This window comes from Lithobates pipiens, unplaced genomic scaffold (genome assembly GCF_037356315.1).
Source record: "Lithobates pipiens isolate NorthernLeopardFrog02 unplaced genomic scaffold, aLitPip1_a1.2 Scaffold_19, whole genome shotgun sequence".
Classification (NCBI taxonomy): Eukaryota; Metazoa; Chordata; class Amphibia; order Anura; family Ranidae; genus Lithobates; species Lithobates pipiens.
The window spans coordinates 327,034,949-327,058,915 of NW_027507764.1; the positions used below are offsets into that span (position 1 = coordinate 327,034,949).

The 23,967-nt window shown below is 41.3% G+C and overlaps 1 protein-coding gene across 2 annotated transcripts in view; it reads left to right on the forward strand.

Annotated features, from left to right (window-relative positions):
* The window catches only part of LOC143996781 (cadherin-6-like), a 495,985-nt gene extending 478,145 nt beyond the window's left edge, over positions 1-17,840 (forward strand). For both annotated transcript variants that reach the window (XM_077492041.1, XM_077492042.1), the window contains exon 12: positions 16,109-17,840. In XM_077492041.1, coding sequence (XP_077348167.1) covers positions 16,109-16,599 — 491 coding nt within the window. In that variant the 3' untranslated portion in view covers positions 16,600-17,840. The remainder of the gene's footprint in view (positions 1-16,108) is intronic.
* The last annotated feature ends 6,127 nt before the right edge of the window (positions 17,841-23,967 follow it).

Consider the following 23,967-nt stretch of genomic DNA (forward strand, 5'->3'; position numbering starts at 1 on the left):
AGCTAAGCAAGAGGCATCACTAACCAAACACTGCCATGAAGACCAAGGAACTCCAAACAAGTAAGGGACAATGTTGTTGATAAGTACAAGTCAGGGTTAGGTTATAAAAAATATCCAAATCTTTGATGATCCCTAGGAGCATCATCAAATCTATCATAATCAAATGGAAAGAACATGGCACAACAGCAAATCTGCCAAGAGATGGCCGCATACCAAAACTCACGGACTGGGCAAGGAGGGCATTAATCAGAGAGGCAGCACAGAGACCTAAGGTAACCCTGGAGGAGCTGCAGAGTTCCACAGCAGAGACTAGAGCATCTGTACATAGGACGACAATAAGCCATACGCTCCATCGAGTTGATGAGTGGCCAGGAGAAAGCCATTACTTTCAGCAAAAAACAAAATGGTACATTTTGAGTTTGCAAAAAGGCATGTGGGAGACTCACAAAATGTACGGAGGAAGGTGCTCTGCTCTGATGAGGCTAAAATGTAACTTTTTGGCCATCAAAGAAAACTATGTCTGATGCAAACCCAACACATCACATCACTCAAAGAACACCAACATGGATGTTTTTCAGCAGTCGGGACTGGGAAACTAATCAGAGTTGAGGGAAAGGTGGATGGTGCTAAATACAGGAATATTCTTGGATACTCTGTGTGTAATTTGTGGCTAGGACAGAGGTTCACCTTCCAGCAGGACAATGACCCCAAACACACTGCTAAAGCAACACTTGAGTGGTTTAAGGGGAAACATGTAAATGTGTTGGAATGGCCTAGTCAAAGCCCAGACCTCAATCCAATAGCAAATCTGTGGTCAGGCTTAAAGATTGCTATTCACAAGTGCAAACTATCCAACTTGAAGGAGCTGGAGCAGTTTTGCAAGGAGGAATGGGCAAAAATCCCAGTGGTAAGATGTGGCAAGCTCATAGAGATTTATCCAAAGCGACTTGCAGCTGAGCTTGGAGCTGTAGAGCCACAAATACTTTGTGGCTCTACAAATTATTGACTTTAGGGGGGTGAATAGTTATACATATTGACTTTTTCTGTTATTTTGTCCTATTTGTTGTTTGTTCACAATAAAACAAAAAAAAAAATCTTCAAAGTTGTGGTCATATTCTGTAAATTAAATGATGCAAATCCTCAAACAATCCATGTTAATTCCAGGTTGTGAGGCAACAAAACACGAAAAATGCCAAGGGGTAAATATTTTTGCAAGGCACTGTATTTAGTAACGAGCTGCAAAGAGAAGAGACCAGTAAGAATTACACAGTCATTTTCATGCATGAAGACTTGTCATGTTAATTCCACTGAGAGACATTAAATAATCATTGGCTAGCAATAACTCAGTCAGTGTGTAAATCATTTACAGATGAGCCTTGTATCAGCCAAACAAACACAACACAATTGGGTATGCTGTACATAATGACATGATTATAAGGGAGAAGCGAGACCTTCCCCTTGTGTTTACCGCATTCACAGAAGGACAATAAAAATGCCTTTCCCATATTAACAGATCTCTTATATTTTGAGAAATGACTATGTTAGTGAGAAATAATGTACTATTAATTAAATAGTCTAAATTCAGAAGCACCATAAAATTATCTCCCAAGAAGCAATTTATTTACTCTAGAAGGAAGGAAGAGCAATTTATTTCCTAGGTTTAAGACTTAATTGCTATAACTGCTTCATGATTATTTTCGCTTTAACAAAGGCTTGAGACAGGTAATGCATTCTAACTTTTCAAAGAAGGTTTACTTGCAGTTTTATTCCTAATATGAGCTAGTTTGATTTTATTGCCTTCAAAGGAATGTTACCATATTGATAAAAAAAGTTACAGGTGCAGCATGGCAACCAGAACTTTTTTTTTTCTTTTTGCCCTTTCTTTTTCAATTAGAATGTTGGAATTTTATATGCCAGCTGTGTAAGTCCTTCCCATTATTCGCTAATTTTTTCCCCCCTTTTTTGCTTTTCGAACATAAACTCAGGAGTGGAACACATTAATATGAAATACAAAGGCAAAGGCACAATTGTTCACTGTGACATGTTTCTCTATGCTTCAGCCGCTGATTTTACAGCGTGCATATATTGGTTTTATTAGGCCATATTTTTATCACATCTTTCCTTTCTGCTCTGTTGTAGCGGATAACGCGGCATATGCAATAGTGAGCTTTAGAAAACAGAAGATACAAATAAAATATATTAGAATTCTGACATGTCTTTTCATTTGCTCGTCAACTTTTAGCACACAGCTCTCTGGTTTGTGGACTCTTATTAGTGTAATTGAAGCAGCAGTTCCTCCCTGGATGTAGTAACGGTTAATTATTCTACTGCGTGCCAGTGAACGGCTATGTGGAAAAGAAGCAGGCAGGGCATAAGGGACAGTGTTGGGCAAACAAATACAAGGACAATGGCAATCTGCCAGCGCTGACGATATTCTAATTTCAAAACCTAATTTCTCTGTTGAATTAAAATAAGAGTTGAATGGTGGAAAACCAAAAAGAAATATAGTCTGTAGCCTAGAAAACAGAGGATGTGGAGGGAGACGTGGCTTGCATTTCTAAGTACCATCTTTGTCATAAGCAAGAGAGATTAGCTGTTCTTTGCTGATAAATAAAGAAAAACAGGGAATTTGCACATACCGCCAGTCAGTTATACGTAAGTGTAGAACAATAAAATGTTGTCCATGTGACAGTCTTACTAATTCCTGCGCCAATAAAAAGAGCACAGATAGATGCAAATTAGACTGTGTGCTGCTTTCAAACTGATTCGATTAAATAATTAGCATTGTTTAGCCACTCGATAGAGGGGGGAAAAGGCTACTTGAATTCCAATTATTCAGCAAATTACTGCGGAGATAACATCAAGCACAGCCTATCAGTGACCATTTTGGGAATGCTTATGAGGATGGACGTCTGCAGTGCTCTGTCCCAAAGCATGTTTTCTGATTTTTTTAAGACTTGATATTCCTTTGTTTGCTTTTTGTTAAGGCAGTACAACAACAAAAAAATGTCACTGTTTTGATTTTAAAGGGTATTCATGCTTCAAACACATTATCAAGTCAGTGTCCTTTGAAATGGAACTGCAGGCTAACTGTATGTTTACTATTTGACTTTGCAAAGGATTTGTAACATTCGCTGGTTTTCCTTTGCTGCATACCTCTCTATCAGTTAGGAAGAGCACCCTGTTTCTTGGTCCAGTATTACTGCTTTCTGGCACCTTTTCTGCTTACTAGGTCAGGTCCCTACCTATTAGACAGAAAATATAACACTTACTTATATAAAGGAAAATGCATTGGTAATAGAATGAATTCTTTAAAACAGTATTAAAACCCAAAAGAATCATTTATTACTAATACTTAGATGTAATTGCTGCAAGGGCATTGATGGGTCTACAAAAGATCTGGGGCTAGAGCCCATAGCAGCATAGCAAAGAAAGTCATACTCTTGGGCGGGCATACACATGTATATACAGTAATATACGTGTGTGTGTATATATCTCCAGAGAGCCGCCCTTACATCAGGGTCCCCAAAGAGCCTCCTCCTTACATCAGTGTCCACAGAGAGCCTCCCCCGTGCATCAGGTCCCCAGAGAGCCCTCCTTACATCAGTGTCCCCAGAGAGCCCCCCCTTACATCAGGGTCTCCAGAGAGCCTCCTCCTTACATCAGAGTCCCTAGAGAGCCTCCCCCTTGTATCAGGGTCTTCAGAGAGCCCCCCTTACATCAGAGTCCCCAAAGAGCCTCCTCCTTACATCAGTGTCCACAGAGAGCCTCCCCCATGCATCAGGGTCCCCAGAGAGCCCCCCTTACATCAGGGTCCCCAAAGAGCCTCCTCCTTACATCAGTGTCCACAGAGAGCCTCCCCCGTGCATCAGGGTCCTCAGAGAGCCCTCCTTACATCAGTGTCCCCAGAGAGCATCCCCCTTGCATCAGGGTCCCCAGAGAGAGCCCTTACATTAGAGTCCCCAGAGAGCCTCCCCCTTACATCAGGGTCCCCAGAAAGCCTCCCCCTTAAATTCAGGTTCCCCAGAGAGCCTCCCCTTTAAATTCAGGTTCTCCAGAGAGCCCCCCTTGCATCAGGGTCCCCAGAGAGCCTCCCCTCCCCTTGGGGATCTCTGCAGAGACTATGGGCTATGGGTCCCAGATTCGGGGCTATAGCCCCAAAAGCCAATCCTAGCGACGCCACTGGATTGCTGAGTTTTCTTTTTTTAGGCTTTCTGTCTTCTGTTTTTATCTGGTGATCCAGCCAGTACATCTGTTTTTCAAAAGAACAAGCTGTCTTCCAGATGTATCTTTTTACAGGGATGAGGCAAACCATTTAACACTATTCTGCCCCGTACACATGGTCGGATTTTCCGACGGAAAATGTTCCAATGCGACCGTGTGTAGCCTCCATCAAACATTTCCATCGGAATTTCCATTGCACAAAATTTGAGATCTGGTTCTCAAATCTTCCGACAAAAAAATGCATTGTCAGAAGTTTGGATGTACGATTGTGTGTACAAAATTCCGACAAACAAAGTTCCACGCATGCTCATAATCAAACAGAAGAGCAGCACTGGCTATTGAACTTCATTTTTCTTGGCTCGTGTTGTACGTCACCGCATTCTTGACGTTTCACAATTTCCGACCAACTTTGTGTGACCGTGTGTATGGGAGACAAGTTTGAGCCAACATCCGTCGGAAAAGATCCTTAAATTTTGTTGTTGGAATGTCTGATCAATGTCCAATCGTGTGTACTCAGCATTAGGGTTGCCTGTAGTGACCAGGCAAATTTTAATCAATGTATGGTGGCAACAGAAGTTGAGCTGCCAGTCGATTTCTGTTCCTCCCTGGTGTAGAAAAATGTCCACTCAATCATCACTGCAGGATATAGACTGCAGCACTGATCACTGTATTCTGATGGTGGACAAGTCTCCCCACTGAGAGAATACAATGGTTCAGCAGGGAGGATTCCCTCATTCCCCCCGAATGTGTGGATGGGGGAATTGGGTCTGTTTTTTTTTTTCATTTAACCTGCTGGTTGAACGAAAAAATCAGACTCGTCTATGGCTAGCTTTATTCCTATCACCCTGCATCATATATGTGTAAGCTATCATGAAACTTCATATACACTGAATTTAAACACAGCTGCCAACATTGTGTGAAGCTATTACATCTACGTGACAAATTAACTGGGGTTTCAAACAGGGCTGGACTGGGACAGAAATTTGGCCCTCGACTTCATCCAGACCGGCCCACTTACATCAGAGTGTCCCATCAGCAGCCCCCTGACATCAGAGTCCCATCTGCAGCCCCCTTACATCAGAGTCTCCCATCAGCAGCTCCAGTCATGTGATAACATGTGATAAGGGGAGAGAGGAAGGAAAGTCTGCCGGCCGTCTATCTCCCCCTGCAGGCTGGAGGGAGCAGAAAGCCTAATGCTCTCTCCAGCATATGACGGAAGCAGTTCCTCCTGACAGGAGTGAAATCGTGATCACTCACTGTCAGAGAGGAATGGCTCCAGGACTGCACCTGAGTGGCCCACTGAGCCATCGGCCCACCGGGAAACTCTCTGTAGTCCCAATGGCCAGTCCATGCCTGGTTTCAAACATACAGTGCTCGAACATACTGTTGCTGTACTCTATACCATCTGTACAATGTATTGACTGTACCCCTTCCCATTTTTATTTTCGAAACATCTAGTTAAAGTGGTAATAAACCCACTTTTTCATATTTTACCTACAGGTAAACCTGTAATAAGGTTCACCTGTTGGTACTGTGAATATCTCCTAAACTTGCACTGTTTAGGAGATATTCAGAGTGCATGCATCTGGTGACGTCACCGGGGCATGCGTTCAGAAGGTACGACATACCGTGTTGTTCCTTCAGAGCCCGTACCCGAGGCCATGAACCCGGAAGGAAGACCAAGCGAAGATGAAAGCACTCTCAGCATTGACAGCGTGTGTTGGAGGGCTTTGTTTTAATCACTTCTATCATAATGTGCCAGTATGCATACTAGAACATTATGACATTGCCTTGTAGGGGATTTTTTTTCTCTTTAACCGCAGTTTACTACCACTTTAAATCCATCAGAATAAATGGAAAAAAAATAAAATGCATTTTATATTATTTTTCCCATGTCTTAATTGGCAAAACCGTTGATATCCACCCTAAAATCTATTCATCAAATCCTGAGTATAGAATTAGAATCCCACACAAATTGAATTTTTATATGTAACATAGCATAACATAACATCAAAGACAAAGTCTTTCCCACTGGAAGTTTTTTTTTTTTTTTTTGTGCATTACATTATACCATATGCAAGTAAATGGAAACTGTGTAAATCGTTATTGTTTAACTCAGGGCTTAAAAACTCTCTGATGATCTGGTCAGCAGTGCCACTAGGTGCCGTTGGGACCAGCCTGTGCTTTCCATTCATGCCCAGTGTATACAGTGTCACTAGGTGGTTCCAGGTGCTACTGTGCTGAGCCTTTCTCTCCATTCATTTATATTGGACACAGTGTTGTCAGCTTTCACTGTGAGCTATTTCCTCTCCTCTGCTCTTTCCCACCAATTTTGTTGTTAATTAGTGGCTACACATACTGAGGTCAGATCTTTTCAGCCAACAGCCATGCCAACAATGCAAGAGCTCTGCCATGACATCCTGATCAATGCTAAGGATGATGTCAACCAGGTGAGGGTGGCATGTGGGGTCCCTAGTGACCAGGCCAGTCCTTTTCTATGGGAACCGTGGTCACCTCTTCCCAGCCTCTCTCGCTCATTTCAGGTACTGCAACTATTATAGTGACCACACCTAAAGGTCTGTGCCCCTGGCATCTCAGCACACAGACACTTTATCACACTCTTTAACGTTATCACACACCCCCTCATCATCATCATCATCACATTCTCTCTACCCCTTCATCATCATTATCACTGCCCTTGGTGCTGCCCCTCATCATCATCATCAAACCCACCCTGCCCCCCGTCATCAACAATATCACCCCCCCCCCCCACTATGCCTTCTCATTATAATCAGCAGAGATCATAGACGCAGCTCTGTGTTTTTCTATATGAGCCTGTTAGAGGGGGTGTGTCCCTTCCCTCCAATCAGATTTCATGGAGAGTTGTGCTCTAACTCTACAGTGTGTGACATCAGACCCCACCCCCTGTCTTCTGCAGCTGAGAGCTGCTGTGTAAAATTTATATTTTGGAAGGCTGCAGAGGATAGGTGGTAGCAGATAAACAGGTACAACTTATGTAGGAGGATTTTTTTTCTCTGGGTATCACCTGTGGCTTGTCACTTTACTGGGTATATGTAAGGGTTTACAACCACTTTAACCATGTTCCTTTAGGCGATACCCAATATCCAGCACAATTTAACAGCTCCCACTTTTTTTGGAGCACTGACTCCTAAGTTTTTAAAGCTATATCCTAGTACTGTGTGAGATTTTTCCTGGCCTGTTTTAGCACTTGACAATGAGTCTGCTCTTATCAGGTTGAAATCGATACAAGTGTTTTTTATTTTTTAAACGCAGTAGATGCTCACATAACATGCATAATTTGTATGTTAAGCCTGAGGCATAAGAAAAAGTACTGCCAATATCCCTGTCAGAATTAAATAAACACATAGTTCCCCAATAGTGAGACCTTTAAAGGCAACCCAGTACAACTGTTAAGAAGTTACCAGAACAATCTTTACTTGTACAAATTCTAAAACTTGCTATTATAAAAAAAACTATTATGGCTGTAAATGTAGCAGAATGCTCATTATTATTATTATACAGGATTTATATAGCACCAACAGTTTATGCAGCACTTTACAATATAAAAAGGAGATAATACATTTATAATACAATAACATACAAGAGGATTAAGAGGGCCCTGCTCAGAAAAGCTTACGATCTAATAGGGTGGGGCAGGTGGTACAAAAGGTTGTAACTGTGGGAAATGAGCTGATGGAAGTGGTAGAAGATTAGTTGGAGTTGTGATAGACTTTCCTGAAGAGATGAGTTTTCATGGATCACCTGAAGCTAGCAAGGGTAGGGGATAGCCAGACAGGTGGAGGTAGTGAGTTCCAGAGGATGAGAGAGGCTCTGGAGAAATCCTGGAGACGAGCATGGGAGGAAGAGAGGAGAGAGCTTGAGAGTAGCAGGTCTTGTGAAGAGCGGAGGGGACAATTTGGGTGATATTTGGAGACAAGATTGGTGATGTCGCTCGGGGCAGAATTGTGAATGGCTCATCAATATTTAATATTTAATATAGCAGTATTCTGAATATTTGTACAGCTGTATCAGCCCAAAACCCCACAAAAGACAAACATGTGAGGATGATGGTTTGTTGATGGGAAAGAGAACCCAATGCATTTCAGAAAATTCGTTTTCCTTCTTCAGGGTTATGAAAAGATGAGGGGTATAAGAGATATATGAATAGTGTCAGAGGACAATTTTATACAGCCATTATTAGCTTACAAACATATTGTTGCCAAAGCCCCCATCCAGAAGAAAATCTCTGCTGTCCAAAGAAAGCTGACCAAATGGAGACTGGGGCTAAAGGACGCACCAGCTGTATGTTGAACACATCTGATAGGAGATTTGAATATTGAGGCAACCCCAGTGCAGTACTTTTGGCAGAAAAATGATGTCCTGACAGGAATGTGTCTCTCTATCTTTTCTTATAATAATTTTTACAGTAAAACTATGACCTCCTGTTAAAAAAAAAATAAAAAATATGTGTTGAAGCACTTACAGTAATTGTAAGTCCATCTGCATCACCATTTTTTTTTAGTTACGCTGTAAAGTAATAACTGTTGAGACTGCCAGTGAGATCCAACGCAGTAACAATGCTGCTGCACTGCTCCTAAAATCAGAGCAGTGTTGTCACCCTCACATAGGCTTACATAGGCTCTGTTTGATTGCAGTATGTAAACATGAAAAGGTTTTGCAGGGGACATGGTTATCTGAATTGGCAATGCTAAATCAATATCCCATAGCTTTATCAATCAGTAAGTGATTGTTAAAGTGATACTAAACCCACAACAGTAAAATAAGTCTGTATATGCAGCATAGCATGCTTGTTGTACTCACTGTGGAACTTAAGGGGTTAATCCTCTGCATTGTGTAAAAAGGCTGTTTTATGCTGTATGCACAGATCCTATCTCGGGAAGGCCAGCACAGGCAGGGTAGCCGACCTGCACATGCTCAGTTGTGTATTTTATGCTGGAGAGAACATTTACTTGTTCTCAGAGATAGCCAGATCACATGATATTGCCATCACACATGTGGGAGCATATACAGACTGTAGTGGAAATCTCCTTCTACCTGACGTCTCAGCACTGAAGAAACTGTGCAGTTTATCATGTGACTGTGGTATACAGATCATCCAAAAAGGTATATAGTGGCAGTATTTTAATGTAAAAAGAAGATTTATAAGCTGTGGGCATTGAAGGGGGAAGATGAACTATTTTCATATAACTGGGTTTAGTAACACTTTACGTAGCTCACTGTTTTCTGCAGTCTATGAAAGATGGAGATACAAATGATGGAAGATTTGCCTTACTTGTGAGGTAAATAAAAAAAAATGTTTTCTATTATGAGGCTGCTGCATCACCTAGTAACTGGATTCGGGACATGTTTAAACTGTCACGTAGGAAGCTTTGGATGTAATCTAAACCCGTATAGGCCGCAAATGAGAAGTGCTCTATTGCGTTTGTGGAAATGATGATTTTGGCCAGTCTTAGGAAATTATCACAAAAACACATTCATGTAGAACCATTTATTTTATCAATCTTTAGATAATAAAGATCAGTATGTCAATAATCATCATCTGTATAGAAAGAAAATTATTTCTTTTTCAAAATTTTACCACATCAACTATAATAAACAACATGGATAGAAGATTATTCATGTATTTACTGGCCCCCATCTGTTCATAGATAGGGTCAACATTTGATGGTTTCCCATCCCGTTGAATAGATTGTGATTTTTATTTTTGACCTGTTATCCCAAATACCGGGCTGAACGCTTCATCAGCCGGTATGAGGACTTCTTCAGATTTCCTTTCCTAATAAAAGCTGATTGACAAATACCTGCATATGTTTTCAGCTGGTAAATGAAAATGGATAACTTAAATATAACTGTCAAACACAATGTTAAAAGCCTGTACTCCAGTTCATGGGATTCTGCCAAATTATAACAATAACTAGATTGTAAATGAGGTGCCCATGGTTCAGGAGACCACAGAGGAAGGTCATTTATGTCATTCAGTCAATTTGGTGGTGGGGAGATTTCTTATTTGATGTTGCCAAAGCTATTCCTCTTTGAGTGCATATAGAAAAGATGAAGATATGAGCTTTGAATGGATAGCAATGTTGGAAAGGAGAGGCAGTGGGGTAGATTTACTAAAACTGGTGCACTCAGAATCTGGTGCAGCAGTGCATGGTAGCCAACCAGCTTCTAACTTTAGCTTGTTCAATTAAGCTTTTGCAATAAAACCTTAATGCCGATTGGTTTCTATGCAGAGTTGTATTTCCTCCCTGGCACTGCACCTGTCAGACATCGCAGCAGTGGGGAATTTTGTTCATGGGGAGTACACTAGTTACCCATCAGGTCTGCTCCCCTTGACAGCTGGCAGTGGGCAGATCCTTAGCCAATATAACATCCTTAACCACTTGCTTACTGGGCACTTAAACCCCCCTCAGTCCCAGACCAATTTTCAGCTTTCAGCGCTGATGCACTTTGAATGACAATTGCGCGGGCATACAACACTGTACCCAAATGAAATTTTTATCATTTTTTTCCCACAAATAGAGCTTTCTTTTGGTGGTATTTAGTTACAGCTCGGAGTTTTATTTTTTGCTAAACAAACAAAAAAAGATGCAAAAAAAAAAAAAAAAAAAATCATGTTTTAATAGTTTGTTATAAAATTTTGCAAACGGGTCATTTTTCTCCTTCATTGAAGTGCGCTGATTAGGCGGCACTGATAGGCTGCATTGGTGGGCACTGATGGGCTGCATTGGTGGGCACTGATGGGCTGCATTGGTGGGCACTGATAGGCTGCACTGGTGGGCACTGATAGGCATAGTTAAGGCGGCACTAATAGGCACAGATAAGGCGGCACCGATGGGCACAGATAAGGCGGCACTGATGGGCAAAGATGGGCACAGATAAGATGGCACGGATGGGTGGCACGGATAAGTGGCACGGATGGGTGGCACGGATGGGCACTGATAGGTACCACAGATAGATGGGACTGATGGGCACTGATAGGTGGCACTGATAGGTGGCACTGCTGGGCACTGATGGGCGGCACTGCTGGGCACTGATGGGCGGCACTGCTGGGCACTGATGGGCGGCACTGGGGTGCAGCACCTTTGAGGCAGATTTTGGGTGGCACTGTGGGTGGCACTGCGGGTGGCACTGCGGGTGGCACTGTGGGCACTGCTGGGTGGCACTGTGGGCACTGCTGGGTGGCACTGTGGGCACTATGGGCACTGCTGGGTGGCACTGACAGGGGGGCACTTACTTTATTTCAGGATGGCACTGCGGGTGGCAGGTGGGCACTGGCAGGGGGCAGGTGTCCGCTGGATATGCTGGCCGTGATCGGGACTGATGTCCCGAACACGGCCGCCGGCGATCGGCTTTTTTTTTTTCTCCTCGCGCTGTCAGCGCGAGGAGGAATACTAGCCGATTACCGGCTCCGTTTTATCACATGATCAGCTGTCATTGGCTGACAGCTGATCACGTGATAAGGGGTCGGGATCGACCCCTTACACGGATCGGTGATCAGGCGAGTCTCACGGACTCGCCGATCACAGAGCGCGCCGCGCGCGCCCCTCAGGGGGCGCGCAGGCCGCTCGTAACCAGGACTACGTCAATAGACGTAGTCCCGGAAATGTGGGTCCGCGCTATTGCCGTCATTTTGCAATAGCGCGGTACCCAAGTGGTTAAAAACCAGTAACAGGGAGAGGGCAAATATGCTGCGCTGCTATACTATATACAGGGACAGGCACCCTGCCTGTCTCTATTTGTCAAGTTAGAGAAGGTCCTAAGCTGGGCAAGATTCAAAGCATGTATGGGCAGGATGGATGAATGTAGCCATTTGTATCAATCGATCAATTTGGGTACAACCAACCTGCCGGATTCTACAAGCAATTATTGCTAGCAACTGTCATAGCCGCTAACAATAATCACTGTGTTCTCCCAGCAGGGATGGCTTATACCGCCCCAACCCAGCCCCCCCCCCCCCATCCTCCTGGGGAAAACAATAAGGTTAATTTACTAAAATTGGAGAGTGTAAACGTTTTTTTTGTCAAAGCTTAATTTAACAAGCTGAAGTTGGAAGCTTATTGACTAATATGCAGAGCTGCACCAGATTTTGCACTCTCCAATTTTAGTAAATCAACCCCAATGGCACCTTGGGAGGTATTCCCTGTCAACACTGTCTGTGTTGATGGGGCAATCAAACTAATTTCTTTCCTGCAACCCGTGGTTGCAGGAAGGAAATTTTCATCCATTTTTGGCTGGACTTAATCACTTCCAGTTTTGTTATCTAGAAACTGGAGATAATTACTTTTTAATTGGATACATTAAATGCTTACTTTGTAAACGTGGCATTATTAGGAACTGCCTGGGGATTTTTTAATCTGCCATAGGTAATTTTAAAGGGCCATAGCACCAAACAGTCAGTAGTGTTTTACTGACTTCTTCCATTTGTATCCTGATCAATGTATGTAGTTACAAACAAATACAATTACAATATTCAATATAAAATTTCCTTTTTACGTGCTGCCAAAGTTATCCAACAAAAGTGACAGTGACAAAAGTAGGAAATAATTATATTTTCTTCTTGTAAAAGTTTAAACCATGGTAATAAAAGGTGGCCATCATGAACACCCTTATCTGTGTGTAGTTTGTCCAAACTTACTTAGCTGGTATTTTTGCTGGGTAGCTTTTACAGAGTGAAAATGTGAAAAGAACTAAACGCATGTGAAACCACAATATTTTAAAGCTGAACTCTAGACAAACAACGAAATAAAAAATGTGTTACAATGCTGCCATCACCCTGCCTGCCTCCTGTTTTTTCAGGCACTAAAGAAAGCGCATCTGACTGATTAGGTCATCTCACGGCGCACCAGGTTCTCTTCAGGTTGTTTCTAGTAAGCATTTTTGCATGCAGTTCACTTGACTGGCTACCAGTTCTGCCTCTTCTTCTCCCAGTCTAAGTACTACTGCACAGAGAATTTGAGGCTATTTGCTGTATAAAAATATTTTAATGATGTATTTATGAATACAAAGCTGCATTGTTGTGTGATTTCTTTGTCTAGAGTTCAGCCTTAACTCGGTATCAAAAGACAGTGTATTTGCAATAGTGATCCTTTAACTCAAATGGCAACATGACAAAGTATATCATTAATAACATTTCAATAGCTTCTAATGTAATATTATTTACCCATATAACACTATGATGAATTTTAAGGAATGCATCCAAAAATGACCTAGCTGGGAATCCTTCCAAAAGACTCATTGCTGCATTATTGCCGTTAAGAGCCATTTCCTCCTAGAAACGAACCACACAGAAATCACCAGTGCTGTACTTCCAGACTTCTGTAAAATTTCTGCATAATTTACGGTAAGGGGTTGTTTCAGTAGAGCAGTGTAATTATACCATAGTCTATTTTAAGTCTCCTGTGCAGTTCCTTTGAATCAATGCACCAATTTAAGTACGATAGGACAATTATGTTGCAGCTTTCATGCCATTAGTCATTCTGCTTTCTGTCTAGATGAAAAGCAGCTAAAAACTCAACTCTGTTGGTAAGTTCTTGGCTGGCAGCTCTTTAAATCGCCATTTTTCAACACTCAATATTAAAGAAAAGAGTTCACAATAATATTATTAAATGAAATAGAAATAGAAGAACAGTATGTATTTATACCAGTTGTTAGTGGTGTAATGGCAACGTGCTAAAGTGTAGAACACAACAAATAAAGCAAGTAATTTACCACTTCATCATGGGCAATTGCATTCTGTAAGTCAAAATACACATGCACGGATTTCAGTAATTAAGCCTTAAGTATGAAATACAGCTACAATGGAACAGTATTCCAAGATCACCAGGCAATATATTGGCGCGTACAAAACATAATAAAAAGATCTAGGAGCAATGCTAGTACTGAAGCAATTTATAAAAAGTACCTTGATTTAGTTCAAGGCATTTCATTTGGGATACAAATAAATTTGTAAGATAATTTAAAGACAGGTCTACATACTTTAAAATTATTTTGCTTTTCTTTATTTGTGCTAAATGTTTTTTACATATGTTGTTCCAGTCTTTTGATATTTCATCAGCTGGTTATTAAGAATGGTCAGCAGTAATGAATCTTCCTCCATTTCCCTATTGCTTAACTACTGGCATTTTTTCTTTTCCCAGATTTCTGATTCTAAAGTAATTTAGCCTGCATCAGGAAAAAAGGTGTAGGCAGGTAGATTCCCCCATTAAGGGTTGCTATTCTTAGTGGAGGAGTGCTGACGTTGGGTGACATTTTATATATGGCCTTGCATCTTAGAAAGGAGAGGTCAGCTGAGGAGAAGAGGATGTTTCAGGGAACTCAAGTTATGGACTGATATCTTTTGAGTACCACCTTGTTCTTACACTGATTTACAGGCTGTTTGGAAAAGATATTACTATTATTGTGCACTGTTGTTATATGACTTGAAAGTAAAGAGATTACGTTTGAAACAAGAAGCCTCTGAGTGGTGTTCTAATGGATGTAGTGTGTTAAGTACCCGTGGGTGAAGAGTGGTGTGCTTTACTAATGCAAACCTGGTCGACTTTGGAGTGGGTGGTGGTGAAGGAAAAGGAGTGGATGGTTGGCTCTGGAGTAGATGGTGATGGAGGAAAAGGAGTCCCCCTCCTGATGGTGAGCGAGAACACCCTCATGTACCATGCTTCAGGTGGCCCAGCCCCTTGTGGCTCATGGACCCTGGGAGGTCTGGAGCTTCTGTCTGAACAACTTTTAAAAAATAGACCTGTGCTCCAGGTAAGAAGGGGTTAATGGTACAGTGATTAGGATGAGGGGAGAGGTCTAGGACCAATATCCATGTATCTGAACAGTGTGTGTGGCAAAACTTGCTCTGCAACCCTGTATGTAAAGACAGAATCAGCTGCATGTGTTGGAAATAAGCTAGGGTCCCTCTTACACTGGGAAAGGTTTACTGAATGTATCAACAGGTATATTTTCAAAATGCTTCCAATAGCATAATTACAGACCAAAAGGAAAAAGAGAAATTAATTATTGGGGTTTACAAAAATACTCGTTGTTGCATTGATTTATATGTCTGATTATTGGTGGGGTTGCAAGGTATATAATTGCAGGTACCACCATTTATTAGGATGTAGAAGTGTCTCCCTAACCCACACTCTAGTGAGATGTCTGTCTGTCCATGGCCACACTTGGATAAAATTAAGTTTAAGCAATCTTTTGCTGAATCTACTCTATCTCTCCCTTGCCATGACTTTTTTTTAGCTGGTTATTAACACCCTTACACTATGCAAATCATTATTTTACCTGTTCTATTTGTGCATTCATTGTGTCCAATGAGAAATGAGTGTTGAGGGTATGTTTTAAAGGAAATACAGTTGGGTTATGAATTACTAAACACAAGTAGGTTGTTCACTTTCCAAGATCCTTTTCTTTTTACAAATACATTTTCCTTAGTTATATTAATTAGGTAAAAACTGCTGACTTCCTTCATCCAATCATGCTCTAGAAAAAAAAATACAGTTTTTTTCTTTGTTTCCCTTGCACGCAATTGGGTGGGTGCTCTTGTAAAGTAAATCTCAACCACAATTACTAAGCTAAGGGAAAATCCCCTTGCAAAGTGAACAGCCTATTTGCCTTTACAAAAAACAACTGTGTCTCTAAACAACCATAGATAACTACAGTTAACTATGTTTTGTTTGCTAGTCTTTTGTTGTAGAAAACACAGTTCTGAAAAGCATTTAGTAAAAAAGGACAAATTCATTATATGCCCTTGAGGTGTATGCATCTGCAATCCTTTTGTTATTTCTTTTTATATTTAGCATAACATACAAGACAGAATAATATACTCTTGTTTCATGTTTTTTTGCAGTAACTGTGGTCCTATTTGCTGCTTTAAGGCGACAGAGAAAGAAAGAACCTTTGATTGTTTCTAAAGAAGACATAAGGGATAACATTGTGAGTTACAATGATGAAGGAGGTGGAGAGGAGGACACTCAAGCCTTTGATATTGGTACATTGAGGAACCCTGAAGCCATAGAAGATAGCAAATTGCGCAGGGATATTGTTCCAGAAACACTCTTTTTTCCACGTCGAACTCCATCGGCAAGAGACAACACTGATGTCAGAGATTTCATCAACCAAAGGTTAAAGGAGAATGACCTGGATCCAACAGCGCCCCCTTATGACTCCTTAGCAACATACGCATATGAAGGCAATGGTTCAGTGGCAGAGTCTCTAAGTTCCCTGGAATCTGTCACTACAGATGGTGATCAGGACTATGACTATCTGAGTGACTGGGGGCCACGTTTTAAAAAACTAGCAGATATGTATAGTGGTGCAGACAGTGACAAAGACTCATAATATATTGCCTTTTTGCTTTCCAGTTTTGGAAAAGAAAACAGCATTTAAAAAAATGAGGAGTACCTACATGGGTGGCTCTCTACCTGAGCCATCTGCTCATCCAGTTGTTTAATATTTGAAAATCGTGCAGATTTATTGTCGGAGACTTTTTATAGTAGACTTTATGAGCTTCCAAGAGGCATTTTTTCATTTGTTGCTTTGCTTTTTTATATATTACCACAATTTAGTCAACCCTTTTTATCTAATCAGTCTTATAAACACTAGGAAAGGGAGGAAGAGCAATATTTGTACACAGTCTACTCTCATTAAAATACCTATTTGTTTCAGTTACCATAACCAATCACGTGTTCCTTTGTGCACCAATGGCAATTGAACCCACTGAATGTCATGTGATTATGATGTTTGGAGATTTTTAAATATTAGCCGTATTGGTTTGGCTAAAAGCCTTAAAATCTACTTAGCCATTTTAAGAGGGTCTTCCTCTTTACCCAGTGGTTATGTATGAAGTCATCAAAAGGATCTAAGCAAACGAAAGAACTGAAAGTGGATATTTAATGTTATTTTAACTTGTAATGAGCAAATCTATTAGAACTCACTGGTTTGGCAAGCTTCACCGTTGACATTTTGCCTCTGAATGTGTTGTGTCTCAGTTTGAAAAGAAGACCCACCTGGACTTTTTTCACATTCTGATATTTCTGTTACTGAATCACTTAGAAAAAGATCCTTTCTTTTCCCTTTAACAGCTGCGAGAAGGCAATACCAGCTGTCAAATGTAAAACTTTGTGAAATACAAAAATAGGTTGACATTGTCTCTGTACTGAACATCACCGAAAGTGTTGTAGAATTCTATACAGCTGTAACAAGAGTCTGATCAGGAAGTTTCACATTAAAATGCAAGAGTAGGAACAGGAACATTATCTACAGTTGCTATTGTTCTAGGTGAGGTAGTATTAGAAGTTGCGTAAGAGACCTAACAGGATACACATCCTGCAGTTTATATACACCAAAAAAATGTAATATTGTTGCTGTATAATTTGACTAATGTGTTACAAGAATGAAACCTCTTGGACAGGCTTGTTCTGAATGTTATAAAAACAAAACTGGGATATGAGCAGTATTATTACCATTAATGAGACCATACATGTTATCTACTGATCAGTGTTAATTTCAGCTATTTGGTATGATTTCAGTGTAATTTTTGTTTTATTTAAATAATTATAAAGCCGTTGTTTTGATATAAACTGTGTATGTAACATGAATTATTATGGGGTTTTGTTATAGTGGACATTATATGTCACTGCCCACTCCGCGTGTAAGGGAAAAATTATTTACCCATGGCATCCTTTTGACTTTGCTCACTACTGGTTTAAATTAAGCATTCACATAATGTTAATGTACTGCCAAGATATGGAGGCTGCTATTGTTGACCTTTTCCTGATTATGCAAGTTGCTATGATCTTCAAACTTGCTCTAGGTCAATGACTCAGAAAGAGCTGAAGCCACCTAATTAACAGAAGAGCCAGCAAACTAACTTTTTCTGATAGCAGCCTCCATATTTCTGTGTTCACTTTAAGGTACATCTATAGACTCCTGTGTGGCAGTCTAATCAGGTTGCAGTCTAATCAGGTAAAAAGATGTCTTTTACCACTTCTTAGGTGAGCCAAATCCTCCTCTCTTTATTCCTCATATATATATATATGCTGCTGCTCCCAGACACTGCACCTCACAGTGGAAAGTTTTCAGCAGCAGAGGCAGTCCTGTCAATTCTGAAAGTATTCGGCATGAGCAAAAATATAGTGGGCAGGACTTGGTGGGGCAAGCTACATGCCCATTAATTAACTGTGAAAATGCTGATAATCATGCCCCCTGCAATGTCTTCTCATCCCACTGTAGAGCAAGCTGACCCAGTCTGCATAGGGGGGCTTTGGATTTTAGGAGCAGTGCAGTGCATTGTTATCCCATCACAGCAAGCTCGTCAGATGGACTACACTGGTAGAATTACCAGGTATTTGCAAGACTTTTCAGGGGGAAAGACACATTTTTCCTTTTACTAGGAGACCACAGTTCTTCATTTGGATAGCTCAGCTGCAGCATGGATCTTGGTCTGCTTGCCATGTAATGAAATGAGGGTGATTTCCTAAAAGAGAACATGTTCACTTTGCAAGGGAATTTTTATTTTAGAAGGACATTTTCACTTAGCTTAGTGAATGTGTTGAAGCTGTGCTAACTTCAATCATCTAATAATGTGTAAGAAAATATCTGTTATTTTTTTCATTTTTCTTGCAATAGATTGGGTATTTTTTGCATAGTGAATTTTCACCATATTTTTTTCACCATTAGTGAAAATTTCTTTAAAAAATTAACATGATTTACTCTTGTAATAAATCAATCAAAAACAAGGCCTATGCAGGGGCATACAATATTAATGGTAGCTCTATAAAGTTGAAGTAGAAATGTATTAATGGATTAAGGGTTCATTTACACTTGTGTTTAGGGGGTTCCAAAAACACTTTTTGAGATGCATTTTTTGTTTCTATATTTTGTGTATACTCTCTTTCTAAATTATCTATAGTATGCAATATAAACCATGTAGACATCAAAAGACAGACGTACAAACAACATGATCAATTGAACAGTCATCGGGAGTTACTTAAACACATTGTGAGAAACTTGCAGTATAATTCCACATGCAGATAAAAATCCACAAGTAGTATAGCATAGTCAAGGTATGAGCATGCAACTGGTGGACTGTAACTTTCCTTAGCCTTTTAGCTAAATGGTTAAAGTGGTTGTATAGTCATTTTTATAACTTTTACTTACAGGAAAGCTTATAATAAGGCTCACCTGTAGGTAAAAAAAATCTCCTAAACCTGTACGGTTTAGGAGATATTCCCCTTGCAAAGCGCTGCTGACCGCAGCGGCACATGCGCACAGGGAATTCAGGGCTGAAAGTCCGGCAGACACCGGATCCTGCCGGAAAGAAATCTCCCATGCACATGCGCGGGAATGATGATATTGCGCTGTGAGTGGCCTGAGCTGCGATATCATCATACCTGGAAGAAACGCAGAGGGAACATGACAGCTCCCTCGGTGTGGATCAGGCCAGATGTCAGGGCCTCGTTCTAAGGTAAGTATTTCATAATGAGCTAGTATGCGGTGCAGGTCAGGAAAAAAAAAAAAACTTCAGCGAGTTTACTACCACTTTAATTAGGCAACAGAATTCAGTTCTTTTATATGCATAGCAAGGACAATTACAATCTATTTATGAACACTCAAAAAAAGGGGGGTATATGGGGAAGGGAAGGTGGAAAGAGAACATAAAGGGGGGTCAAGGTGGATAGGATTCATGCCAGAAAAAGCACTTCAAAAATTTGTCATGAGTACCTCGATCAAAAGAGATAAGATCTTCCATTCTGTTTATTTCCTTGGCCTTAGTCAGCCACATACTGTAGCAATGAAGGGGGTCGAGTCTGTTTCCAGAGACAAGGTATGTGGCTTTTGGCTGCGTTAAACAAGTAGGATAACACAGATTGCTTATAAGTTTTCCACGGCATGGAATGATGGTGCAGAAGGAACCAGGCTGGGTCCAGGGTTATTTAGTGTTCTGTAAATTTTTGAAAGACTTGTCTTATTTCAGCCCAGAAAATTCTGAAAAAGTATTTAGTTGATCAGTTCAGGAGGAGCATTGATGATATTGTGCATGAGCGAGATAGAGTGTCTCAGCAGGGTGACAGCCACACACTCTCTTTCAAAGGGGGTAAGGTCCCATTTAAATGCTGACGCAGGAGAAAGTGTGGTTAGGAAATGAGAAAGTTGTGGGTTTCACCATAAGTCCAAGGACTGAAATTGAGGATGAAAGGGCAACATATCAATCATGGGCCAAGAGTTCTCCATGGTTTGCTGAGCCTAAAATACTCGGGCAACCACAAGCTTTTTAAAGCAGGGTCTATCAGACCAGGTTGGAAGAAAGGTTTTCCAAGGATAGGGAACAGTCAGAAAAGACATTCAAAACTCTCATCCATGGGAAATACATTCCTGCAAAGCTTTCAAGTAGCTCCAATGGTTGGATGGGCCTTAAGGTCTATGGAGACATCATCAGGAGCACTATAAACTGAACTATTGATGCAGCCTGTTCTATCATGACCCACAGCTTAAACTGATCATGTCAACACCAGTCTATCATTCTGGTTAAATGACATTCGGTGTAGTATCCAACAAAATCTGGAGGAAGGGTGCTTCCAGCTTCAAAATCCTGTAAGGAAGATGTGACGGTTGAACATCGAACAATGAACTTTGAAAACTGCCTGTTCAAAGTCTTAATAAACGAGGTTGGGACATAGATTGAAAGGGCTTGGAGGGGATACAAAATGCATGGCATAAAATTCATTTTCAGAATGTTACAGCAACCAAAAGAGGAGAACGTCCCTGTATGTCACGCTATTAAATCTCTTAATTGACCAAAGAAGAGGAGGAAAATCTATTTGGAAGGTCGTCGATAAATTCGCAGGGAGGTGAATTCCAAAATATTTAATGTGTGAATTAGACCACTTAAACAGAAAGCTCTGTTGTAAGTGCTGCAACGTTGAGTCCCAGAGGGAGATATTGAGGGCTTCCGATATTTGATACTTTATTTTAAAGTTGGAGAAGGAGCTGTAGCAGCTCATCTTCTCTAGGAGGTTTGGATGTGACACAAGCAGGTTTGTTATAAAAAATAAAGGATCATCCATATATGCGGCAATTTTGAGATGAAAGCCAGGCTGTACTACTAGGCCAGATATGATTGAGCTGGATCCAATGCTGAAGCAGCTCCAGGGTCATGATGAATATAATTGATGTTAGGGGCATGCTGCTGCATCCCATTTGAAATAGGAAAGGCGATGAGAGTTCCCCTTTGATTTAAACTTGTGCCATGGGATGGGAATAAATGTCAGTCAGCAAGGATAACATTCTGTCTCTCGAGCCTATATGACGCAGTGTCTGCTCCATCAAGGACCAGCTCACTCATCAAAGGCCTTCTCTGCTTCTGCGGATAATAGCATCAGAGAAGTCAACCTGGGCTGAGCGAGCTGAATTAGAGATAGGGCCTTCAAGGTATTGTATTGTGCTCCTCTTGTGTGGACAAATCCCACCCAATCTAGGTGAATAAGGTTGGGGATAAATTGTATTAGTCTGTTAGCTAATACTTTGGTAAACAATTTGAGGTCAATGTTAAGCAAAGAGATGGGCCTGTAACTGGAGTATAGCAACTGATCCTTACCTTCTTTGGCTATTAAAGTTGTGTGGGCTCAAAATGAGTCCAAAGGGAAACACGTCTCTGGTCCGAGGGCATTGTATGCTCTCAGAAAATAAGGCGTCAGGGGTTGTCAGAAAATCTTGTAGTATGTCAATGTAAAGCTGACAGGTCCTGCGCCTTACCGATTTTAGTCGGGGCCATTGCAGTAAAATGTTATCTTAGTGATTGGAATATTTGAAATGAGGTACCGCTTCTGATGGTAGGTGACAGAGTTTTGCCTACATAAGGTATGTCTTAATAGCATCCAAGGACCTCTTTGTAAGATCAGGGTGAACACTCACATCAAGGTCCCATAATATTTCTGACCCATAATAGTTCTGAAAGATCTTTGCAATGGCATGTGAGTGAGAGTGTTTGGTCTGATTATCATCTAGAATTTCTGAGATGCAAGAGCGGGCATATTGCTTTCGAAGTGCGCGTGCCAGGAATTTCCCGAATTTGTTACAGTGCTTGTAATATGTTTGCCGACAGCACACTGCCATAGCTTTGACTATGAACAGGTCAGTGGATTTAAAGCATCCCCACTCCACTAGAGCAGATGTTGCCAAAGACTGCTTATGTACCATATACAATATCAGCAAAGCGCTGCTCCTTTATGAGCAATTCGTTCTTTCTTCAGGCTGGAGACGATCTTCATCAGGACATCACGAATGTAAGCTTTATGAGATTCCCATAGGATTATGGGACTAGAGTATGTGGTATCATAGTCTGAAAATAGAGGCTGAGTTCCTGTAACACTTCCTCCTGGATTGTCGGAACCTGAAGCAGTGTGTCATTAAGTCGCTGGTGCCAGGCCCCCACAGGAGATGTATATATAGAGCCTTATTGAGGCGTGATATGATATTGTAGTGACACCTATGGTAGTACTTCATACCTGTGGTAGAAAGCATGTGGGATCAAAAATAAATCTGTTCATAACTGTGGTGGACATGAGAGCAGACGGTATAGGCTCTTTGTGTTGGGTGTAGGACGCGCCAAACATCCACCAGCTGGTGGATTCGTTAATTTTTTTTGAGTCTTTTAAGTGCAGAAAGCAAGATATGAGATGCTCCGCAAGACGCGTCTACTGTCTGGTCTAAAGTAAAGTTGAAATCTCCTCCCAGAATGAGGACCCCCCCTACAAAAAAAACTCCTGCAGCTTCTCCGAAATTGATGCAAGAAAAGGTACCTGAACTGTGTTTGGCAGATAGAGATTTGCTAATGTACACAATTGGTGGCTGATCAACCCTTAAGGAAAAGAGCTCTGTCATCTTGATCGCATCAGATATCATGGGAGTGCCTCTGAACTGACGTATGAAGCAGAACGCTAACCCTTTTAGCCTTGTTAGTAGCAGAGGTAGTGTGATATACTGTTGGATAATACCAATTAGAGGATTTAGTGGTTTTACCTGGCTAAGATGCATTTTTACAGCCCCCCCCCCCCCCCCCCGCTTTCCATAAGCTGTAAAAGGCAGCTCCTGGGGATGTACACATGCAACGGTCCCTCTTACATTTGGCAGGCACTACTGCCCACCAAATGAGACCTATTCAAGTGAGTGAGGCCATGGTGCACCTGTCTCACAGCTGCACACATTGCAGTTGTTATAACAAGTGGCAAGGAGGCAACATATTGCCTCCTCACTGCCTGTCAAACATCTCTGTAAAGGTATTCCATGGCGCATGTGTCCTAACAGTCTTCTTTAATGTGACTGTAATGCCCCTTTCACACTGGGGTGGGAGGTGCATCGACGGTAAAGCACCACTATTTTTAGCGGCGCCTTACCATCGGATTTGTGGGCTATTTGGCCGATAGCCCCCCCGCTAGCGGCCGAGAAAGGGCTAAAAACAAAAAAATAGCCGCCGTGCCCCATTGATTTCAAAGATGCTGCTAGCAGGACTTTTTTTACCGTCCTGCTAGTGCTCCGCTCCAGTGTAAAAGCCCTCGAGGCTTTCACACTGGAGACACAGCAGCGGCTGTTTCAGGTCGCCTACAAAATGACCCTGGTGTGAATGGGGTCTAAAGCAAGGTCCCTTTTAAAAATATCAAAGCAATATTTTCTATCCAAGGGAAACTAACTGTTTATTGTTGTCCTGTT